Source organism: Mytilus californianus, unplaced genomic scaffold, assembly GCF_021869535.1.
Source record: "Mytilus californianus isolate M0D057914Y unplaced genomic scaffold, xbMytCali1.0.p SCAF_6, whole genome shotgun sequence".
In the NCBI taxonomy this organism is placed as follows: domain Eukaryota; kingdom Metazoa; phylum Mollusca; class Bivalvia; order Mytilida; family Mytilidae; genus Mytilus; species Mytilus californianus.
Genome location: NW_026262712.1, coordinates 75,743,058 through 75,765,538, shown reverse-complemented (window position 1 = coordinate 75,765,538; position 22,481 = coordinate 75,743,058). Strand labels below are relative to the sequence as shown.

Sequence of the window (22,481 nt, the reverse complement as noted above, 5' to 3'; positions counted from 1 at the left end):
TATGTTATATTGGAAATTCGTGTCAATTGTTTTGAATTAAAAATAATCACTCTTTAATAATCAGAAATTTGCACTTAAATTTCGATTTGAATATAAAGCATTTCTGTAAAATCTTATAAGTTTATTTATGTGTGTTTTATAATATAATCAGATTTGGTCGCGATGTTTGTTTTATTGGTACAGCTAAAAAAAAAAAGGGAACTAACGCCTGACACTGCAAACGACGGAATCCTGTGATAAACTAGATCACCTTTTTAAATATTCTCCCAAATCATCATTCTTAAGCATAGTTTATTATTACTATATGTAACATTATTCTATCAGTACTTTACGTACTTTGATTTACTTTGATTCTAATAATTGAGCTGTTCCCCTTTTATAACAGTCTGAAATGATTTGTGTAAACTTAATGTTACTTTCGTGTATGAGAATACAAGTGAACACATTTGCTATTTATTTTATTTTTGCTATTTATCATTCTTTAATATTGCCATTTACGGCCCAAAGAACATTACAGTATATACCTAAATATGTTTTGTCTTTTATTTTTATGTCTTCTCTAATCTGTCATGTAGTGTTCTTTTTATCATTGATTTAAAACCGTCTACTTTAATGGTATATTCTTCTATTGAGAAGAAGAACAATGCAATGGAATAATGTAAAATAGAAGGACGAATAAACGCGTATTTTGAAAATTTACACTGACTAAGAGACTGGAAGTAAAAGTTTGCGAGAGTGTTCTTGTTTTGTCTTGTGACTCATAACGCTTATTTTCTTACATTAATCCAATCATTTCAAATGATTGATTGGGCTGGTCTACGATTCAAGAAACAAGAAAAACAAAAGTGCGAGTACTCCCAGATCTATGATTTGTGTCTTTTGTGTTTTTGTTATTTTTTCTGTGCTTTGTATCGATTTGATGAGTTAATCCGTTTTCAACTGGTTTTTATAGTTTGTTCTTATGCTGTACTGTGACACCACTTTCCCAAGTTAAGGGAGGGTTTAGCGCCAGCAAACATGTTTAACCCCGAAACATTCTGTGTGCGCTTGTCCCAAATAAGTAGCTTGTAATTTAGGGGTTGTCGTTTGTTGCTGTATATCATATTTGTTTTTCGCTTATTTTTTTGTACATAAATCAGGCCGTTAGTTTTTTCGTTTGAATTGTTTAACATTTTCTTTCGGGCCTTTAAAGCTTACTTTGCGGTATGAGTTTTGCTCGTTGTTGAAAGCCGTACGGTGACCTATAGTTGGTAACTTCTACGGAATTTGGTCTATGGTGGAGAGTTTTCTCATTGGCAATCATACCACATCTTCTTATTTTTATATCAATATCACCACACGGATTGTCTTACTGAACATTTGTGAGTTATGTCTTTATGGGCCCTCTTCTTTGATAGAACATTCCTTAAATACGTGCTCATTTAGGTCCGACTAGGTGAAATGATTTAAGTATTCAAAAGGGGTAATAAATTTGCTCAACTATAAATCTACCTTTTGTCATGGTAATATGTTTTAACTTGTATATATTATTTGTTCTTAATCAGAGGCTGAAAATATTTCGTTTGTTTATTATACAGTTAAAATTGAATATAATATTTTAAACATGCTACAAATTTACGTATGGGTAATTCATTCGTATATATCGATGTAATAATTTGTAAATCATACTATGAACAATAACAAATCAGTAATTAGAAAAACAATGTGTTGAAAACGAAGCTCTACAATTCGTTACTGATCAGAACTCCTAGAAAGGAAGATTGTGGGTAATTGTCTTGACTTCTAAAACTGTTAGCAGTCCCAAAACTTGTCGTTCTTATGAAAGCGTGGTCATTCTTTTCCATTCTACCCAAAGCTGTCATAGACGCTGATTGATATCCGCCATTTGTATCTGTATTTCCGGTTGAAGATATTACATTGTTCTCTATAACCAGTTCAGCTATTATATAACCTGTTGTTTCTGTTGAGACGGTCCAGGAGAAAAGGTAAATACCACTTTTTGGAGCTACAAAAATTCCACTGTTTTGATTGTAATGATGACCTTTGTTAATGACAACGTCCTCGAAAACCACAGTGGAATCTTTTTGTAGATCGAATCTCCGGTTCTTTATTATAGCATAGAACATCACTGGCTCTGAAAAAATATTATATTTAATGAACCGGTTGATTATTTTAATCTTTCTTGATTTTTTTCCTATAAAAATAAAATAAAATAAGTAGAACAATAAAATGATGAAACACAACTGTAAATGAGACACAAGACTATCAGAAATTCAAAACATTCAGAAAAAAAAGAAGAGAAAAGAAGTGGAAACATTTTCTCACCAGTAAAAAGGTGACATCAAAGGGATTTAACTTCGAAATTTACCATGATCACCATTTGCTTGGACGATGACACATTTACACCATGCAGAGTGTATGCACTGTCACATCATATGTTTCTCGATCGGTTTGTCACTGATAATCATATTTTATTGTCTCATTATTATATATATATATTCCACTCACGATAGAATTAATAATGCAAACAATTTATCTACAAGCTTTTTTTATTTAAAGAAAACTAAATACTTAATTACATACCTTTTTTATAATCTTCACACAGATTATGCAACATATTGTCATATTTTTGTAGACTTCTTTCAAGAACCGAGATTCTTTCATCTTGCAAAGTTTGTGTCGATATATTATTGCTTTGTAACGACACGCAAACAGTAAGAAAATTTCCCAAAATCGGGAAAAATAACTTTTTCTTCATTTCAATAAGCTATTGAAAAGTTTGAGTAGAACTGCGTTTATAAAATATATTTTCAGCGGCGTATTAGTTAGTAGATATTGTATATTCATAGACCGCTTCCTTCCGACATTGAAACGTTGATGATTTGTCAAGACACAACATTTAGTTTAAAAGGTAAACTACAGTAAATTATGTCCAGAAACCAGAGCAAAGATGGTAGATATACATGAGCTGTTAGAATGTGTAAACACAAAGTGTAAGCAGTTGTCAATAGAAAATCATGTTCTTCATCGTAATCAACTATGTTAGAGGATGGATAGAATTACTATTACTAGTATATTAAATGATGTATGCGTGGCGTAGTGGTTAGAAATTATCGTTATTACAGCCCGCCTCCTTCCAACATGAGATAAACAAAAATAGTACACTGATTATTATCTTTGCAGTCACTAAACATAAACGTTACTATTTACAAAAAATTTCGAAGAGACGTTTTCAACCTTACGATCAATAAACTTTGGTTCAATATGTTCTTTGGCAGTAGGAACCCTCTATCAATGACATCCTATAGAAAATGCTCTGCAATATCGTATCAATTGACTTTTTTTATATTACCGACTTTTGTCTCCGGATTATATAATTTTTCGACAGGTTACCTTCTCCGCGGTAAAACATTCTGGTACTCGGTCAAGTAAGCGCAACAAAAGAAGTATAATCAAACATAAAACCAGTGCAATTTGGGGGGAAATTTTACTGTTTTCCGATGATTTTGTCGTGAATAAAAAACATGAAACAGTAAATTTCTCCCCCAAATTGTACCGATTGTAAGCTTGATTTAACCAATATTATGCATTTAGGTATGATCCTTGAACGTTTAAACGATATGAATAAATGCATGTAACTGTTAATCTGCCAAATAAAACACATTTTTAGGCTATTAGATAAAGTAAATATCGTCGCTAATCCTTTTGTTTCCAAACTTAGCAAAAATAATTAGTTGTCATAATGTCGCAACATGATCACTCTCCGCCATTAATAGAAGTGCTACATGTGTTTAGTGGTTGGTATTGTTTGTTCCTTAAGTCTCTTATGAGCAAAAGTTCAACAAGTGAAAAGAAAGACGAAGTAGAACTGATACAAGATCTCATTGACATATTCTCCTACTAAATCAAGCAAAATTCAACAAATTATGTTGACGCATAGCAAATGTAGATCTTTCTTGATATGGTGACACCGATGTTGTAGTATGAACTAAGATCTTCGTTTTAATATGAATATATATACTTCGTCTTAAATTTAGCCCAACAATGTTAGATCTGCAAATTTGAGTTAACTGATCTGCAATGTACACCATCTACTTACCACTATACATCATGTACTGTGTTACAACCCTAGATAAAGCCGACGAGGAAATGCATTACTCGTCTAACGAAAGCTATACTTGTATATAGCCTGATTGTCCGAGTGGTCTAGGGCGCTGGACACAGTGCAGGCGGCCTTATCACGATTTCACAGAAGCAGGGATTGGAATCCCGCTGAGGGAAGAACAAACATTTGCTAACGCAAATTTGCAGATCTAACATTGTTGGGCTAAATTTGAGATGAAGTATGTATAAATTATGGTATTAGCCCTTTATAACCACAGGTTAACCGATGTAGAACGTCTGTCGTAAAGTTGTCACATATTTAGAAGTATGTATATCTATATAGTATCTATTCATCAATTATTTCAAAATCACGTTTCCTATGGATATCCTGGTTAATATACTATACTTATGGGACTATAATTAGATCAAACGTAACTAAAAATATTTAAGTATATAAATATAAGGATGCGTATGTATTTGATAAATACAATCTGTTCAAATAAAACTCCGACCTGTTTCGAAAAAGTGTTATGGATGTTTTCCTTTTTATGTATTTAGCTAATTTTGCCTTCTGTCACGTCGTAGCAGGTATGTACCGTAATCGATTAAACTTGTTCCATTGACCACATATATACTTCCCTTTCAATAAATTTAATATATGAATTGAAAAGAGTATGAGAACGTGAAATAGAATAATCCACCACCAGTAATAAAATGTTAATAAAAATAATAATAATTGTAAAAAATTATTATTTCATTTCGTTTCTTTCTTTAATTTTTCACTTCGATGATATTGAATGTGCATAACAATGATAATATTCTGTTTTTCATTTAAGTTGACATTAAAATTAAAGGAGTATTTCTTCCACTTTAGGTAACCAACGTTAAGTTAAAGACGATAGGCTCTTTAAGAAAATCCCTCTACAACAAAATGTAGCGCTGTCGTTGTTTGTGAAAATTTGTGCAGGAAATAGCGCGCGAAAAGCCACAAATATTCATGTACTGATTAAATCTTTGAAAAACTTAGTTTCTAATTTAAAACCTCAGTTCTGAGTTATTTTAATCGTGAGATGCTTAAACAAGTTAATGTGTAAGGCAACAATTTATTTCTTTAAATGGTCGACAAAACGTAATCATTGTTTTTTTTCGAAATTTCAGATGACGTGTTTGTTAAATCTGGAGAAAATATGACATTACAATGTTCATTACTAGGAAATTCTTTTTATTGGCAGAAAAATGGCAACATTCATCTTTCCGATAACAAGAAATATAGTGGTACCAGTACCGCTTCTCTAACTGTCGCCAATGTTGATCGTAATGACACTGGAATATTTCGCTGCACTGCCTTCACGAGTACGGGCAAATGGCGTTCAGGTCTGGATTATAGATTGAATATTATCCGTAAGTTTATTAACAATTTGAATCAGCGAACAAAAATTAATGAATGGTTTATCTTATTGTAAAATATGTGTCAAAGGAGGCGAAAGATACTAAATGATATCCAAACTGACAAGTCGAAAACAAATTGACAATCTCGTGGCAAAAAAAAGAAAAACGACGAAAAGACAAACAACAGTACACACAGCACAACATAGAAAACTAAAGATTGAGCAATACGAATCCCACCAAAACAGGGAATGATCTCAGGTGCTCCGGGAGGTAAGCAGATTCTGCCCCACATGTTGCACCAATCGTACGCATGTTGTTCATGTAAGTGCAAAACTGGTGATAGCTCTAATTTGGTAGATCACATTCGAGAGAAAAAAAGGATGGGATTGTGGTAACGACAAATGGAACATATCCGTCGTCATTTGTGAAACACATATTCTATAACGGTCAACCAACTCGTGATGGCGTCCGAAAATTTTTGAAAGGGAGGATTTCAACTTCAACACTTGGAACTTCCTTAAGTTAATTGATTCTTACGGTACCACTTTAAAACATATAGTCACCTTCATACCGTTGGGTTTTTTTTAATATTTGTATCACAAGATAATCACGGATATGTGTGTGTGATGCTGTAAAAATCCTGGCCTCTGTTTCTGGTTTATTGATTTTTTAACTAGGTAAACAACCGTTGCGTTCTTTATGGTCATTCGCAGATTTGACAAAATAGTATAAGGATGTCCGTTTGCATCTTAAAAAATGCTCATACATTCATATACTACAAGTACAGAAATGGCCATGTCAAAGTTTGCTGTACGAAAATCGAAAATAGTCTCGAATAAGAAGAGACAAAATAAGATAAGAATATAGATTGGTCACTATAAGTTCCTCACTACAGTAGGCCTAGTATATTATTACGTCAAGCAGGTACTATATACATGTAGTGATAGTTGTGCATGTTCGTTAATTGGTCTGTCTCAATATGTTTACTTTCATAATGCGATGATACACCTAATGTAGAGTTTCTGTTAACTTGTTTGTCTTTTTGTCGTCTTTCGGTTTTTCAATGAAGTCGTCAGTTTATTTCGACTTTGAATTTCAATTTGGCCTTGGAAGTTAAGACATGATGATATCACATACCAACTGTACAGCCTACGGGTTGTTGTCTCTTTGACACATTCCCCATTTCCATTCTCAATTTTACAGATGAGTTCCATTTTTAACAGTGTGAATGGAAAAAACCCACAAGACCAACAGCCGCTTAATTTGTTCCTTGAATTTTCAGTATCATTACGAAATTTTTCAGTGATATTCTTAAGTATTTATGATTTTATCTCGCATGAACTTGTATTTAAAAAAATTCGATCAAATTATTTTTAAATCATTAAATTTCAATATCACCTCGTGGATCTAAGCATGACAATCAAATACCAAATGCAATATATTTCCAGAACCATGGTAATTCTCTATTATTTCTCCTAATAGTTATCCTTAATTGTTACTGTTTTGTGATTTCTTGAAGTTTCTTTATCACTATTTCAATGTAAAACAGTAACAGTCTCCGGGACAAGTTTGCACTTCCGCTGAGTGCAAAAGTTGTCACCTTAATTTTTGGAGTTAAGTCAAAATGAAGTTGATAACTTGGTTGGTATTGGTTCCCTGATATTTGTCCTAAAAAATTTTGGCTCTAGCACCACTGTTGAAAAAGTTATGCCCCTTTTTTCAACAATTTCCTCAGAGGAAAAGTAGTTTTCCTCAAGGGAAATCAAATTTCCCTAAAGGAAAAAGATTTTTCCTTAAGGGAAATTGTATTTTCCTCAAGGGAAAAACATTTCCCTTAGGGAATTTGCTGCATTAATATTTCCTTTGAGGAAATTCTATTTCCTGTGAGGAAATTTGTGGCTTCAAATTTTCCTTTGAGGAAATTTTATTTCCTCTGAGGAAATTTGAGGCTTCAAATTTTCCTCTGAGGAAATTTGCAGCTTCAAATTTTCCTTGGAGGAAATACTTTTTCCTGTGAGGAAATTTTGTCAACTGCAATTTCCTTTGAGGAAATATTTAACAAACACTTTTCCTTGAGGGAAAATTCAATACCACAAATTTCCTCTAAGGAAAACATTGTTCTCCAAATTTCCTCTAAGGAAATTTCTGTACATCAACTTTCCCTGTAGGAAATGCTTTCCCCTATTTTTACTTATTGTAAATTTCTTCACTATACAAACAGTATGAACGTAATGTTTACAAGACTTAATAAATGATACAAATGATATTTAAACTTTAATAAATTTTTGACTCAAAATTATCATGACATACAAAAACAATATAGTGAGTCTGACTGTTTAGGTCAAGGTATTGTACATACTTTATATGACTTTAACTTTGATTTTTAAAATATTTTTTGTAGCAAAGTATTCTGTTTTCTTTGTTATTGTTTCAATTGTAGACCTGTTGGTGACCTTCTGTTGTTGTCTGTTTTATGGTCGGGTTGTTGTCTCTTTGACACATTCCCCATTTCCATTCTCAATTTTATTAATAAGCAACCAATTTGAATGTCATACCATTTGTGGAGTTCTTAAGAATGCGTTCATATTTGCAAATTAAATAATAAAATAAACACTTTTCTTGTAAATTTTAATTTTCCTCTGTTTCAGCTGCTGTGTACAGTTATTCAATTCACTACGTAAAAGTTCATAACATAAATTATTCCATTCACTAAACAATTTCCTTCAATTCTTAGAGAAAACATTTTTGCAATTTGTTCTTCGAAGATCTTCTTCAGTATATTTGATATGAGGGAGCGATGTAAATGAGTGGATAAAGCTGGTGTTCCTTTCAACAACAAAATACTATTTTTTTCTTCATTTCTCCCTTCTTTCGACGAATATATATAATATGTTGTTGCATTTATACAATTGTGTTTTTCTGCATCTATGATAGAACTCCATTTTGTTTATAGCCATTATCATGTGATTATGATGAAATTTCCTATTTCTTTTTTGCAGGAAAGCACACATTCCATTTCACATTAATCCAATTAGCGCACCATGTAGATAGATATCAACTTTCAGTTTCCTCTTCAGTATTGACCTATTGATCATGAAAACCAAGATGTCTGATCACCTATAAATACACAAAATAAACAAATAAAATGTTATAAATGGAGAGAGAAACAGCAATAAAAAAGCTTATTTTGTCATGTTTATGAACATTTTAAGAATATTTCCTTTCTTACTTGCATGACTTGTGAGTTCTCTTAATTCCGTGCTTTTTGTCTATGGGTTTTTATATTACCCCGGTAGTTGATTTTGTGCATTTTATCAATCTTTCGAGTTGAGGCAATTGCAATGGTTATTTTTACAGTTTGTACTTTATATGTTGAGCTGTTAAACCACTGTCCAAGGTTAAGGTAGGGTTGAGTGCTCACAAACCTGATTTTTTTATTACATGCATTAGTTTTTATTGATTTTTAACTAGCTGTCAGTAGCTGTGAGTACTAACAGATCTTTGTGTCTTTTGATTAAGAGAAAGGTATAAATTTCCTGCTTAGTCCGGACTGTTTATTTTTTTGCAGGAAATCTACCGGTATGTCATTTGTTGTCTGGTGAAGAGTTGTCTTATTGGCAATCATGCCACATCTTCTTATTTTTATATAACCTTGCCATATTCTGATTGCGCCTGTCCCAAGTTCGGAGCCTGTAGTTTATTCTGACACTCAAATTTAGTGGTTGTAGTTGTTTCATATCTGTCATATTTATGTTTTTTTAATTTGTTTTGTTATAAACTAGGCAATTAGTTCTACAGTTGGGATTATTTCAATTTTTCGTCTGAGGGCCTTTTATAGCTGACTACTTTGACAATAGGGTATGGACTTTCTCATTATTGAAGGCCGTCACTGGCCTATAATTGCTTTCTTAGAGTCATGATCAATAGTTTTCATATTTAATATACCACATCTTTTTATTTTTATAATAATCATGATAATCATCTTTCAAGGGCAATAACTTTTATAAAAGTGGCCTTATGAGTCTTATCGAGCATCACTGATGAGTGTTTTGTAGACAAGACGCGCGTCTGGCGTAAATACAAAATTTAATCCTGGTATCTATGATGAGTTTACTTACCATTTAGGTTTTGTTGACTTCTGCAAATTTTAAATTGCCTATCATTTCTGCTGTTTATAATTTCTCTGCATCTTCTATAGTTCTTGTCCTACACATAAAAAGAGTAAAAATTATTATTTAATGACATCTTGCATCAATAATTATTTTGCTGTTTAATGTATATATCAATACGTGTTTAATAAAAAGCTGTACCATGAGTGCTTGATAAGCTTGTTGCCCTTTTAGCTTGGGTTTATGCTGTGAATGAATTTTAATGATCAACTACATTATAGAAAAACTCCGAGCACTGCGCAACTAAGACCCCCCCCCCCCCTACCTACAAAAAACAAAACTACAGGCTCTAAAGAGCCTGTGTCGCTCACCTGACTCTATTTGGGTTTTTGAAATCATATAAAAAAGATAAAAATCATAACACATACTTTAATAATGATTGAGGCCATATTTGGTTTAATATTGTCCTACTCCGCTGGCGGCCGTCTTGGATGATGCATCAGCTACAGAGTAACAACACTTGGTCAACACCTCATAAGGAACATTCATGCTATGTTTGGTTTCATTCCATTCAGTGGTTCTCTAAAAGAAGACATTTGTATGTATTTCCTATAGGGTCCTATTTTAAACTAAGTCCCCCGCTGCCGGCCATCTTGGATGATAGATCGGCAACAAAGTAACAACTCTTGGTCAGCACCTCATAAGGAATTCAGTGGTTCTCTAGAAGTTCAAAATGTAAAAAGTTAACAACGGCAACGGACGACGACGGACGCCAAGTGATGAGAAAAGCTCACTTGGCCTTTTGAGCCAGATGAGCTAAAAAAGGACATGCACACAGAGTGGTATTCATTGAAAAAAAACATGAAAATAATTTGGCTCCATTTTAAGGGATATTGCAAGTGTATATACATTTTGTAAGTTTAAGGCCGTGATTTTTGAACAAATACAATTCTAAAACCTTCCAAAGTGTGAAAATGGACAATTTTAAACAATTTTCCAACAACTAAAATTCCATAACTCTGCATCTTATATAAAAATAAATAGGGGATGATACTCCGGCTTGCATATCATATAAAGTTATAAAGGAAGATAACTGAAGAACGGTAAATTTTATACTACTAAAATTATAACTTGATCTGATTTTGTGGTAAAAAGTATTGCGTTAAAGTTTAATAAAATTTGGTTGAGGCAAACTTAATTTAGAGGACGGAAACGTAAAATTCATCATTTTTTCCATCTGTAAAGGACATAACTCTAGAACAGACTGAGTCAGTAAAAGTGACACCACCAAAATTCAAACTGATTTTTGTGGTAATAAGCATTGTGTGCAAGTTTCATAACATTTGGTTGAGGCAAACTAAAGTTAAAGATAGAGAGCCGGAAACCAAAAATTCAGCAATTTTTCCATTTGTAAAGGGGCATAACTCTAGAACGGTAACACTGACACCACCAAAATTCACACTTGATCTGAGTATTGTGGTAATAAGCTTTTGTAAAAGTTTTATAACATTTGGTTGAGGCAAACTAAATTAGAGAACAAAAACCAATAACTTTGGGACAGACGGACAGATGGTCAAGGGTTGACCCACTATCACATGACTATGGGTCATAAAAATGTAAAGGGAGTTTATGTCAATATATAAAATCAATTCACCAAAGTTTCATAAAAATTGGTGAAAGCATTCTTGAGACTATCCAAAGTCTCAATATACAATAAAAACTTAAATCAGAATTTTTTTTTTAAATTGAAAGGGAAATTATCATAATTATGTTAATTGGCAATATTAATAAATGCATGCAACAATTTCTGAAATTTACAGTATATAGGCTTTTAACCCCACCATATTTTTGCACCTGTCCCAAGTCAGGAGCCTATATGTGGCATTTGTCAGTTTTGTATGATTTTTAATTTAAGTTTCTTTTATATATTTCGGAGTTTAGTATGACGTCCATTATCACTGAACTAGTATACATTTTTGTTGAGCCAGCTGAAGCACGCCTCAGGCTGTGGGATTTTCTCGCTGCATTGAAGTCACATTGGTGACCGACTGTTATCTGCTCTTTGGGCAGGTTGTTGTCTCTCTGACACATTCCCCATTTCTATTTTCAATTCTATTTTAAATTCAATTATAAATGTTAGGCTTCTTGTTGATTTGTTTTACATTTGTCATTTCGAGGCCTTTTATTATATTTTTATATTTACAGCTTTCTATATGCATAAGTGCTTGAGGACAGGATCCTGTTTTGAGCCCCCCCCCCCCCCCCCCCCATAGTCCCTCCCCCTTATTATCATAAATCTTAGATTTTTCAATATATATCACTTATTTGTACCATATACATACGAATATACCATATTTTTACTCTTAATATCTTAATATGCATGTTTACTATCAACGTGAATCTCGACTCCTGTCCTCAAGCACCTATATGTCTATATGGTGTGAATTTTGCTCATTGTTGATGGTCGTACGGTTATCTATAGCTCAGCGAAGCAACATCACAACTGTTTCCAAGTTTGTGAAGTCAGAGGACTATATTCATCTTTCCGACTTTCAGATCATTTGTTGATTTTTCATGAATATGTGCCATTGCAATATGAAATAGCTAAATCATGTATATATTAAAAAAAAACTTTAAACTAGGATACTTATTTGGGGAACTAATGATTTGTTGGTTTTTCCCTAGTCCAAATAATTATGACGTCTGGCAAGGCTATTTTTTTTTCTGGGACGCCTAAATAGCCTTGCAAGACGTCATAATTATTTGGACTAGGTTTTCCCCACCATCGACATCGTCCTGTGGACGAAACGAGTTTGGCGCATTATAGCCATTAACAAAAAGATCATGTCTGTAGTGACAAGTTAGTGTGTGTGCTTACCAATATTTGAATTTTATGAGCCTTCTTTTTGAATATTTTTTATCATTTTTTGGTACAATACTGACGTCGAGTGCTGTTGTTGTTGTGCTGTTTATTTTTTACAAAAGCGATCAAGTAATGCAGGGGAAGGAAACTTACTTAAAAGACCAAAATGAGTCGCAACTAATGGTACATAAATATTTTACTATGCAGTCAGTATCCTGATATACATGTATATACTCTTAGACTCATTTCACAGAAAAATCGTACAAGTGAAAATACTCGTTAGTCATGAACATTTTAGATCACTTAAAATTTAGATTTTATAACTTAAATTACGAAAGATGATAATTTGTCCAGTGTATTATATGTCTCTGTTTGTCAAATAAGCCCTTGTAACCAGGTTTTTAGCATTTTTTAGCACGTGTCAAAAAACAGTTAAAAGTGCCGGGATCTGACAAAGCTTTCAAGAGCTATTTCTGTTACTGTGAGTTTATTATATATTTATCACAAAAAGCTAATGCTAATTTCTTTTCATTTAATATGGGTCTATATGAAGCCCCCACCCCTCCTCCAGCTTATCTGATTAATTTACGATCACTCTGCGTAAAGAAAGTAAGTCACAATTGCTTATATAAGGTATTTTAAATTCTGGTTGATAGTTGTCTCATCACCAATCATACTACATCTCCTTATTTTTTTTACAATAAAGCTATATTTAGATGCGATATAGTGATGAATGTGTAAACATGCAGCATGCTTGTAAATAATTGTTAAAATACAGCACAAAAGATGCATAATATATCAAACTCGAGTCAACGCCATGTCAAAAACTAAAAAAACAACAACAAAAAAACACGACCAAATGACAAATAGTCTATAAAAATAACTATAGCATACCAAAATATATAATTTGTAAAGACTTGCATGCAACTAGGCCTATACAGTAGCTCTATGTTCTTCTAGACCTCATTACATTACGATTAAAAGTCAGATTATGTGTGTGTAAGTTTATTAGAAAATTCAACGAGACACGTCCTAATCAGGTAAAATCCAAAATAACAATCTACAAATTCAGATCTACTGCCTGTTGTATATTGCTTACATGATTGTATATTGCCAAACGAATAAATATGTCTGGTATGTCTCATTTCGCCTTAGCTGTCAAAATCTTTATATAAAATTAATCCCATTTTGCCTTAATACAAATTTTCAGGTAAAAAAGAATTAACTAAGGCGAAATGGGAACACGTGTAAACAATGTAAATAAGTTATTTTTTGTTTGTATTGCAATTAGTGGATATTTGTTATTTTATTGTCAAAATCTGCCATGAAATACTTTTTAAAAGAAGACATTTTTTTGTTGTCTTTCCGATTGTCTTTTAATTCTTTTTATAGTAGCTCATCTTTTTATGAAATGTCATTTTTCTTGTACTAGCTGCATAAAGAGATCATGGTTCGTCCGGCTTTCTCCTCCTACAGTTACATCATCATAACAAGGACAGTCTATACTAACTATATAGAAAAGAAAGTCCCTGATCATACAATACATACTGTTAAATTTATAATTTCCTATGGTCAGGCGGGGGCATCATTTGTGTCTTACAGACAGCGAAACAATTTCAAGTTATATGCCAACATCACTGTTTGTCAAATCTAAAATATGTGGAACTATACTCATGCATATATGGAAGAGCAGAAAGGGGGGGGGGGATTGTCCATATCTAGTTTTTACTTATGTGATATATTTTGTGAATAAAGTCTTTGTTCTTGTTTCTTATTAGAGATGACCAATAGGTTACAGAATATTTCATAGTTTACTGAATAAAATAAAGAAAAATATCATACAATCATAACAAATATTTAATTTCTGAATCAGCACTGAATTACAAGCACAATTTTAAATTAGCATACTAATATTATCATATATTATAATTAGCACAATTTTAAATTAGCATACTAATATTATCATATATTATAATTAGCACAATTTTAAAGATTTTTGTTTTTGATTTTTTTTATTAAAGTTTCTGTTATATATGTAAACAAGTCTGTGGGGAAACTTGTCATTTTGTTCTATTAAACTTTATGTGTTGCATAATGTTAAGGATAATTGAATTATTTAGATTTTTCTAATTGCATAAAATTCATAAATTGCAACTTTTATTAAATGAAACAAAAAATATTTCAAGAGAAGCAACATTCCCACTGACAAATCTTTTTATTGCAGATTTTTTTTCTGATTTCAAAACTTTTGAAATCATAGAAATATTCAATTTTGTTAATTGAATATAAAAATAACAACTCAAGAGAAACAATTCACCCATTACATGTTGTTTAAATTGATATAAAAACACAAAAGTTTAATTTGTTTATTTTGATATAAAAACACAAAAGTTTAATTTGTTTATTTAAATTTTTTAACTAAATTCACATTTCGCCTTAGTTCAATTCCCATCTCGCCTTAGTATTTTTTTTACCTTTTTTACCTGGAATTCACAGCTAAGGCGAAATGGGAACACACCCTTCGAAGCGGAGACAAAAAGACCCAGATAAATGAAAGTGTAGAATTTTTGTTGTGGAGAATTATTTTTTTAAAGAACTAGATTCACATCTCAGAATTTGAATATAGCATCTCGTTTTCTTTAGATAAATTGTTAGCTATTACTGACTATAATAATTACCCCCTTATAAGTATTCGCAAAACATGAAGTTAATGATCAATGAATATGAAAACATTTTATAAAGTATAAATATTGGTAAACGGACAGCAAGTCATAGGACTATTATAGTTCGAATAAATTAGTTTACAATAACTGTTGAAAGGTTATGAGAGAAAAATCTGGATGAATTTATTTTTATTAGAATGATTTATTTTACAGTAAAGGCTTCATATTTTTAATCAGTTATTTGTAAAAGAAAGGTGACATGTTTAACACCATGGAGCCAGTAAATTAACAAACTACTATGATGGATTTTTTTCTTTACTATTATTGATTATTATTAATATTTGAGAATAACTTTTGTTTACAATTCGTTTTCATAAATAATGGTTCAAGAAAAAAACTTTTTGAAAATAGTCTGTTAGTTTCCAAAGAAAAAAATATCTTTAAAACTGAACTGTGAGTTTTCAATCGTTACGTTTTGTTATACTTTTTTAGTGTTAATCTCAGCAAAGACAAATTTGGTGATAAAAATCGATTTGTTGGTCTTTAAAAAAAAACATACGTCATAATGTAATCTTCATCTGGAGATATTCATTCCCTACTGTAAAATATTGAGTTTTTGGTTGATTAATGTCGGGTGTGTCTGACGTACCGAATAATATATGATAGGTACATGTGAGTCTTGTAATTGAGACCGCCCGTGATACGGTCGGAAAATTTCGACTGCCAACGAAAAAGGATGGACAGAAAATTGGCCTAATACCAGGCTACTTAAAGTCCACTTGAAGAGTTGTTGCAAGGATTCAGCGTCCCCATTCGGACGTGTCATAGGACAACCAAATGGACGTTCCACTATCATTACTGCTAAGGATTTATTGCCGGTCAGAAGAGGACCTGTAACGACGCTATTTCTATAGTTACTCTAGTTCGCTAACGAATTCGCTTCTTGTTCCATTGAATATAAAGGAAAGAGTTATCTAATATATATGTATATATATATATATGTACACGTCTAAATTGAAAACAACGTTCAAACCTATGATTGCGTTGGATAAAAACCGCAATTTTTATACGTGTGCATGTAAAACAAATTTCTTGGTAGAGGGGTCTAAATACAGCACAAACAACATTTTCCAAAAGACCAAAAAGTGAAAAAGTATATTTTAACAAAACGCATTTGACTAACAGGTCGAACAACTGATGTTCTTAAACCCTGCTGACTGCCATTGGCTATTGCCAAATAAATTGATCACCAGATGTAAAAAATGGATCTTACATATTAATTAAATACCAAACAGAAAACAATAAACTTACGGAAAAGATGGTATACCGCAAACATGAGGTGCAAAAATTTGTACACCATATCCGGATTTCGACATTTAATGTCTCTTCAGTGATGTTAGGGATCGAAACGGTATTTGGAAGGCCATATAATATATATAGGGAAAAAAATAAGACTGAAAATGCACCAAATATTTATATTCAATGTGAATATTCACATTTTGTCTATTACAACAACAAGTTGTTCAAAAATTGTTGTAATAGACAAAATGTGAATATTCATATTGAATATAAATATTTGGTGCATTTTCAGCCTTATTTTTTTTCCTATTTTATGCACAGCATGGACAAAATTTAAAACTTTTTAATATATATATATATTTTTCTTGAACTACTATAAATAAAGTAGTTCATTTTAAAATGTATTCTTTAAAGGTTAAGAAAACAATAAGTTAAAATGGCTGCTACATACATGGCTTCATGGCTAATACCAAAAAGGTATAGCCAATTTCCCGTTTATTTTTTTTCGTTGTTTGGTTCACATGTTCAAATTTAATAAATTGATGAATTTAATAATTTATTGATATCCTAAATCTTTGTTAATATATTTACTTCGGTAGAAAAGAAAGTGAATCTTCTCATCGGGACTTTAATTAATCTGCATATCTATTATCTATTTTGGGATTGAAAAAAATATCTTTAAAAAATGCGGTTTCGAGCCTATTTCTTCATTTTAATTTGGTTACACGTTCAGCAATAACTGATACAAATATGATATATTACCAATGATAAGGCCATATATTTGAAGCTGTTCAAAATTTTGTACATTATAGCTGGGACTATTATACTAAAAAAATAGTTAGTATAATAGTCCCAGATTATAGGTACGTGTATCAGATTGGACATTTTTTGTTATTGTTCTATATAAATAATCTTACTATAAGTTATCTCAGGTCTAAACAAAATGTTACCATGAGTTTTGTTTGATAATTTTTTGTTTAATTCAGTTAAAAGTTTGTTTTTTTTTACACGAGAAGGTCTGCTAAAAAGTTTATGATGATCTGTTTTTTTTCAGCATAACAAACGGATACTCTTTAATGTACACTAGGTGGACTTTCCTCTATTCCGATGAAGGCAGTGCACGTCTTTCATTTAAAAGATTAAATCGTTGTTTTGCAACAGACGGCGGCACATCGGGCATTGACTTACCATTTTATAATTTGTAACAATTATGATTAACCATATATTTATGAGTTATAACAAAATTATTTTTTATACATCTTTATTTAAGATGATCGAGATTTGAGAATGATATGAAAATAATAAAATATATATTACAAAAAAAAAAAGTTATCTCAGGTCTAGTTATCTAGTATAAAATATATTCACTGGAAATAAGCCCTTTAAAACACAAATCCCCGTTTACTCATTGCGAAGTTTATTTGCTAGTGTATTTTTAATCTTTTTTTTTTAATGATTTAATTATATTATCTTTTTTGTGAAAATTTTGAGTGGTTGAACATGAAATGGACACCGATGCTACAAAGAAAATTTGTTTAATGTCATCTGTTGCAATATATACTAAGTATTACACGTGGACAGGATGTTCCCCAGAAAATTAAGGTATTCAAAATAAGTTATACACACCCCAAGGGTACACGCCACTGTCATATGGAAAATTACTGGGTCACCAGTAAACTGGTAATCAGCCATGCAACTAATCAGTTGACTGACCATGCCACTACAATTTAAAAAGTTTGTCGTTAGATCAAAATGAAATATTTATTTTAATTTAAAATTGAAGAACTAAAAGGATTTATCATAATTATGAAAGGAAATAATTCAACAAAATCGGATTATTTCCCAAAAGATTATATATTTTTTAAATTTTTTCGGGGGAAAATAGAAAACTGTATCAGAGACATATATATATAAAGGGTCCCATCAAGGATTTTATAGAAATCCTTGGTCTCATGAAATGGATCTCACACAGACATGCATAATTGAAATTTATTCATTGATTGATTCTATGATTTCTTGAGAAATCAGGAGCGAAATATAACAAATATTTAGTTTTGATATTAAATTAAATTTACTTTTCCTCGCTATAATTCATTTGACATAACATTGAGGGATTTAAGGGTTTGTCCGTACAACGTTAGTATTTCACATGATTTATTTTCGCGCTTCGCCTTGAAGCTCATTATTCAGACTGTTTCAGACAAGATGATGAAAATAACATGCAAGTCACTTTTTTTTCGATCATCGTGAAGTGCACTCTCCCCCTCTTCAAGAATTGTATATTTATAAATCCTCGTCCTTTTTAAAATTACCACACTCTTTGTGATTACCGTTATGCTATTATGCTAACAGTAATTAACCCATTTACATGTAATATCAGGGGCGATTCTAGCCAGGATAAAGGGGGTCTTAATACATAGGCAGATCCAAGGGGGGGGGGGGGGGGGGGGGGGGGGGCTGGGCCCCCCTTTGGTGGGAAAAATTTGGTTGATTATATAGTGAATCACTGAAGCATGACTGGAGCGGGCCCCCCTTAGATCAGTCAGCGCCCCCCCCCCCCCCCCCCCCCCCCTTACAAAAAGTTCTGGATCCGCCACTGAAATATATGTCTCCATTAAATCAGAGACATATATGTCTCTGATTAAATGCAATGATCGTTCACAAGAAGGGGAATCAAACCCCCGGATCCCATCCCCCTTCGATCCGCCACTGATTGTGAATATAAATATAATTGTTACTTAAAAGTCATAGACTAGTACTATAAGATAATAAGATAAGATAAGATAAGAAAACTTTATTTTGATTCGGCATAAGTTAAAAGACACAACACAAGCTCTAAGGAGCTTTTGACCGAATATAAAAACATATACATAACATAAAAACAGTCTAATTTGACATATAAAACAACCTGTTATACGAAGTTAAATCTCACTTACATAGCATGCAATAAAAATTTAGCAACAAATTTAAAATGAAATAAAACATGCTAGACCAGAGCAAACAAAAGCAACATAAATAATAAACATCTCAAGAATTATCTGCAAGCAGAACATCGACATTCCAAACCATTCCAGGACTGAACAAGACTTTTAAAATGTGAAAAACTATTTTCAGTCCTGAAATGGTTTGGAAGGCTGTTCCATAAAGTAGCAGCAGCAAATTTGAAAGATTTTTTACCGTAACGGGTTGACTTTACCTGTGGAACATCTAGAATATTTACATACCGGAAAGAATACTTAGATTTTTTGACACTCACCAAATTTTGTAAGCACACAGGAGCTATATTATTTATAATCTTAAAAGTTTCTAGAGCCATTGTTCTAATCCGTCTAATCTGCAAGGAGGGCACCTTAGCTTTAAGTAAGAGGTCCTCGTAGGGGCTGGTAAAATCCTCATATACAAAACGGAGTGCTCTTTCCTGCACCTTTTCTAATTTTTTGGAATTTTTCTCAGTGCAAAAATGCCATGCCAAAGGACAAAAATTAAAATTACTAAGAATAAAGGTATGAAAAATAGTAAGTTTACTAAGTCTATCCAAAACTGAGCCCAAACGTTTTAAAACATTTAATTGCTGTGATGCCCTCCTACAGATTGAGCTGATATGAACATCAAAATTTAACTGATAGTCAATTTCAATGCCTAATAATTTAACTGTTTTTTCACATGTAAGGTTCGAGTTTTGAATACGTATAGATGGGTTTTGTTCAAAGGTCTTTTTGCCAACAGCCAAAACTTGAAATTTATCGGGATTTGCTTGCATTTTATTCACCCGGAACCACTCAATAAGTATTTTTGACTCAGATTCCAAAGTTGAAATTAATAAATCAAAATCTGGAGTACAGAAAGACAAAGTATTGTCATCTGCATAGTTATATAAACTACCATTTTTAACAAAAAGAAAAATATCATTTATAAATATGTTAAACAACAATGGCCCTAGTATAGAACCCTGTGGTACGCCTTTATGGATGTCAGCCAAATCACTCAGAACATTGTTGACTTTAATTTGTTGTTTACGATTAGATAAATAGGACTTTAAAAGAGCAACTGCATGGGGGGATACACCATATGCTGATAATTTATCTAGCAAGATATTGTGAGGCAGGCAGTCAAAAGCCTTAGAAAGATCCATTAATACCGCTGCAATGTACTGGTTTTTATCGAGAGCTTCACGCCAATCTTCTAACACTCTGAGAAGTGTGGTCTGACATCCATGTCCACGTCTAAAAGCACACAAAAAAGGATTAAATATTTTATCAAAGTATTCAGTTAGTTGAATTTCATATATTTTTTCAAAGATTTTAGAAAATATGGGTAAGACACTAACTGGTCTATAGTTTGTTTTTAATAATGGGTCACTCTTTTTATGAAGGGGGGTCACTTGGGCTTCTTTAAGTTTGTCAGGGAAACAGTTATTTTCAATTGATAAATTTACAAGAGTTGTCAGCTGTGGTGCAATATAAGATTTACAATTTTTTACTATTTTTGCTGGAATACCATCAGCTCCTGTAGCCTTCTTTATGTTTATTTTATTCAAGATTTTATTGACATTTTCGTTAGATACTTTCTTAAATTCAAAGTCAGAAACATGCTTTCTGTTACTCAAAATTTCTTTTATACTTGGGTGATTTGAGGGGTCATATACCACATCTGCTCCAATTTTGTCTGCTACTGTGGAGAAAAAATTATTAAAAACATTTGAAACTTCATTTGGACTATTTACAATTTTGTCATTTTCACACAATAAGATTTTTTGTTCTCCACAGTTCCCCTTTTTTGAGAAAAATGGTTTGACTGTTTTCCAAAACTCGCATGATTTTGACCCACCAGAGCAACGTTCTAAAAAGTATACTTTTATTGATTTTCTCTTTATCTTAGTTACCAAATTTCTTTGTTTTCTAAATTTCTCCCAATTTTTGTCACTCCGGTTTTTAGTATATTGTGAATAAAGCATTTGTTTTCTATATATGGCCCCTCTCAGTTCTTTATTCATACATGGCAGTGGTTTTCTTCTTTGACACCTAGATTTGACAGGTGCATGTTTATTTAATATATTTTTAAAATCTTTTTCATAATCATCATAAATACTATTTAAATCTTTCTCAGTACAATTTTCTGAAATCTTTATTTTCTGTAAATCATTTGTAAATTTGTCAATATCAAAAGTTTTGTAACTTCTATATGTTACGTCCCTGCATTTTTGTGCAGGTAAATTCCCTTTCACAACTGTAGAAATAATATTGTGACAGTCACTAACACCATTTGGACTATTTGTTGTTTTAAAACACAAATTCTTTTTACTTGTAATAATAACATCCACAAGGGATGGGTTACAACCCTTTTTAAAACATGTTGGACCTTTAACCAGTTGTGATAAGTTGAAAATATCACATATATCATGTAAAGTCTGAGATTTTTCAGCAGACAACATATCAAAATTAAGGTCACCAAAAATAATAATATTTTCATATGACACAAAACATTTATCTAGTGATTTTGTAAAATTATCAATAAAGTCATTATTTTTCATGGATGGAGGTTTGTATGCTCCCATAATAAGCCATTTGGCATCATTTATATAAATTTCATAGCAAATATTTTCAAGTTTATCAGATTCAAAACATTGTTTTCTACTGGAGGGAAAGTCTGATTTAATCAAGGTAAGTAAACCACCGCCGTGCTGATCTCTGTCACGCCTTTGTAATTTATAACCATCAACTTGAAATAAGTTGTCTTGGAAGGTATTGTCCAATTTCGATTCGGCGATCATCAATAAGTCAACTATATTGTCTGTGAGAAGTTCTTTTACCTCATCAAATTTGAACCTGAGACTGTTTATGTTTACATATGCCGCAATAAAGTTCTTTGGATGCAGACGTCTGGTCTCTCTCAAATCTTGGAACAAAAGTTAGTACTAGCTCCGAGCACCTGTTTTGGGATATATACAGCTAATTAACCGTAAATAACTGCGAGATAATGAATAACAAGTTGATAATTGTCTATTCTCTGCTAATTAATGTACCTGCAATTCACCCTGATTCATTTGTGAGACCA

General features: G+C 32.0%; 1 protein-coding gene and 1 long non-coding RNA gene across 2 annotated transcripts; both read right to left on the bottom strand.

Moving 5' to 3' along the window:
• Positions 1 to 1,612: 1,612 nt before the first annotated feature.
• Positions 1,613 to 2,810, bottom strand: LOC127704832 (complement C1q-like protein 3). The gene is made up of 2 exons (XM_052209063.1): positions 2,584 to 2,810; positions 1,613 to 2,134 (listed from the first exon to the last, which is right to left on the bottom strand). The coding sequence occupies exons 1-2, from the start codon at positions 2,756 to 2,758 to the stop codon at positions 1,722 to 1,724; spliced, it is 588 nt and encodes a 195-aa protein (XP_052065023.1). The 5' UTR covers positions 2,759 to 2,810; the 3' UTR covers positions 1,613 to 1,721.
• Positions 2,811 to 7,754: 4,944 nt separating this feature from the next.
• Positions 7,755 to 12,810, bottom strand: LOC127704836 (uncharacterized). Its single transcript, XR_007983538.1, has 3 exons — positions 12,481 to 12,810; positions 9,612 to 9,699; positions 7,755 to 8,610 (listed from the first exon to the last, which is right to left on the bottom strand). It is a non-coding gene; the product is annotated as an uncharacterized LOC127704836 (long non-coding RNA).
• Positions 12,811 to 22,481: the final 9,671 nt, after the last annotated feature.

Coding starts and splice junctions, on each gene's coding strand:
- LOC127704832 (XM_052209063.1), bottom strand. CDS start 2,758: ATGAAGAAAAAGTTATTTTTCCCGATTTTGGGAAATTTTCTTACTGTT. Junction 2,135..2,583: donor GTGTGAAGATTATAAAAAAG/GTATGTAATTAA, acceptor ATATTTTTTCAG/AGCCAGTGATGTTCTATGCT.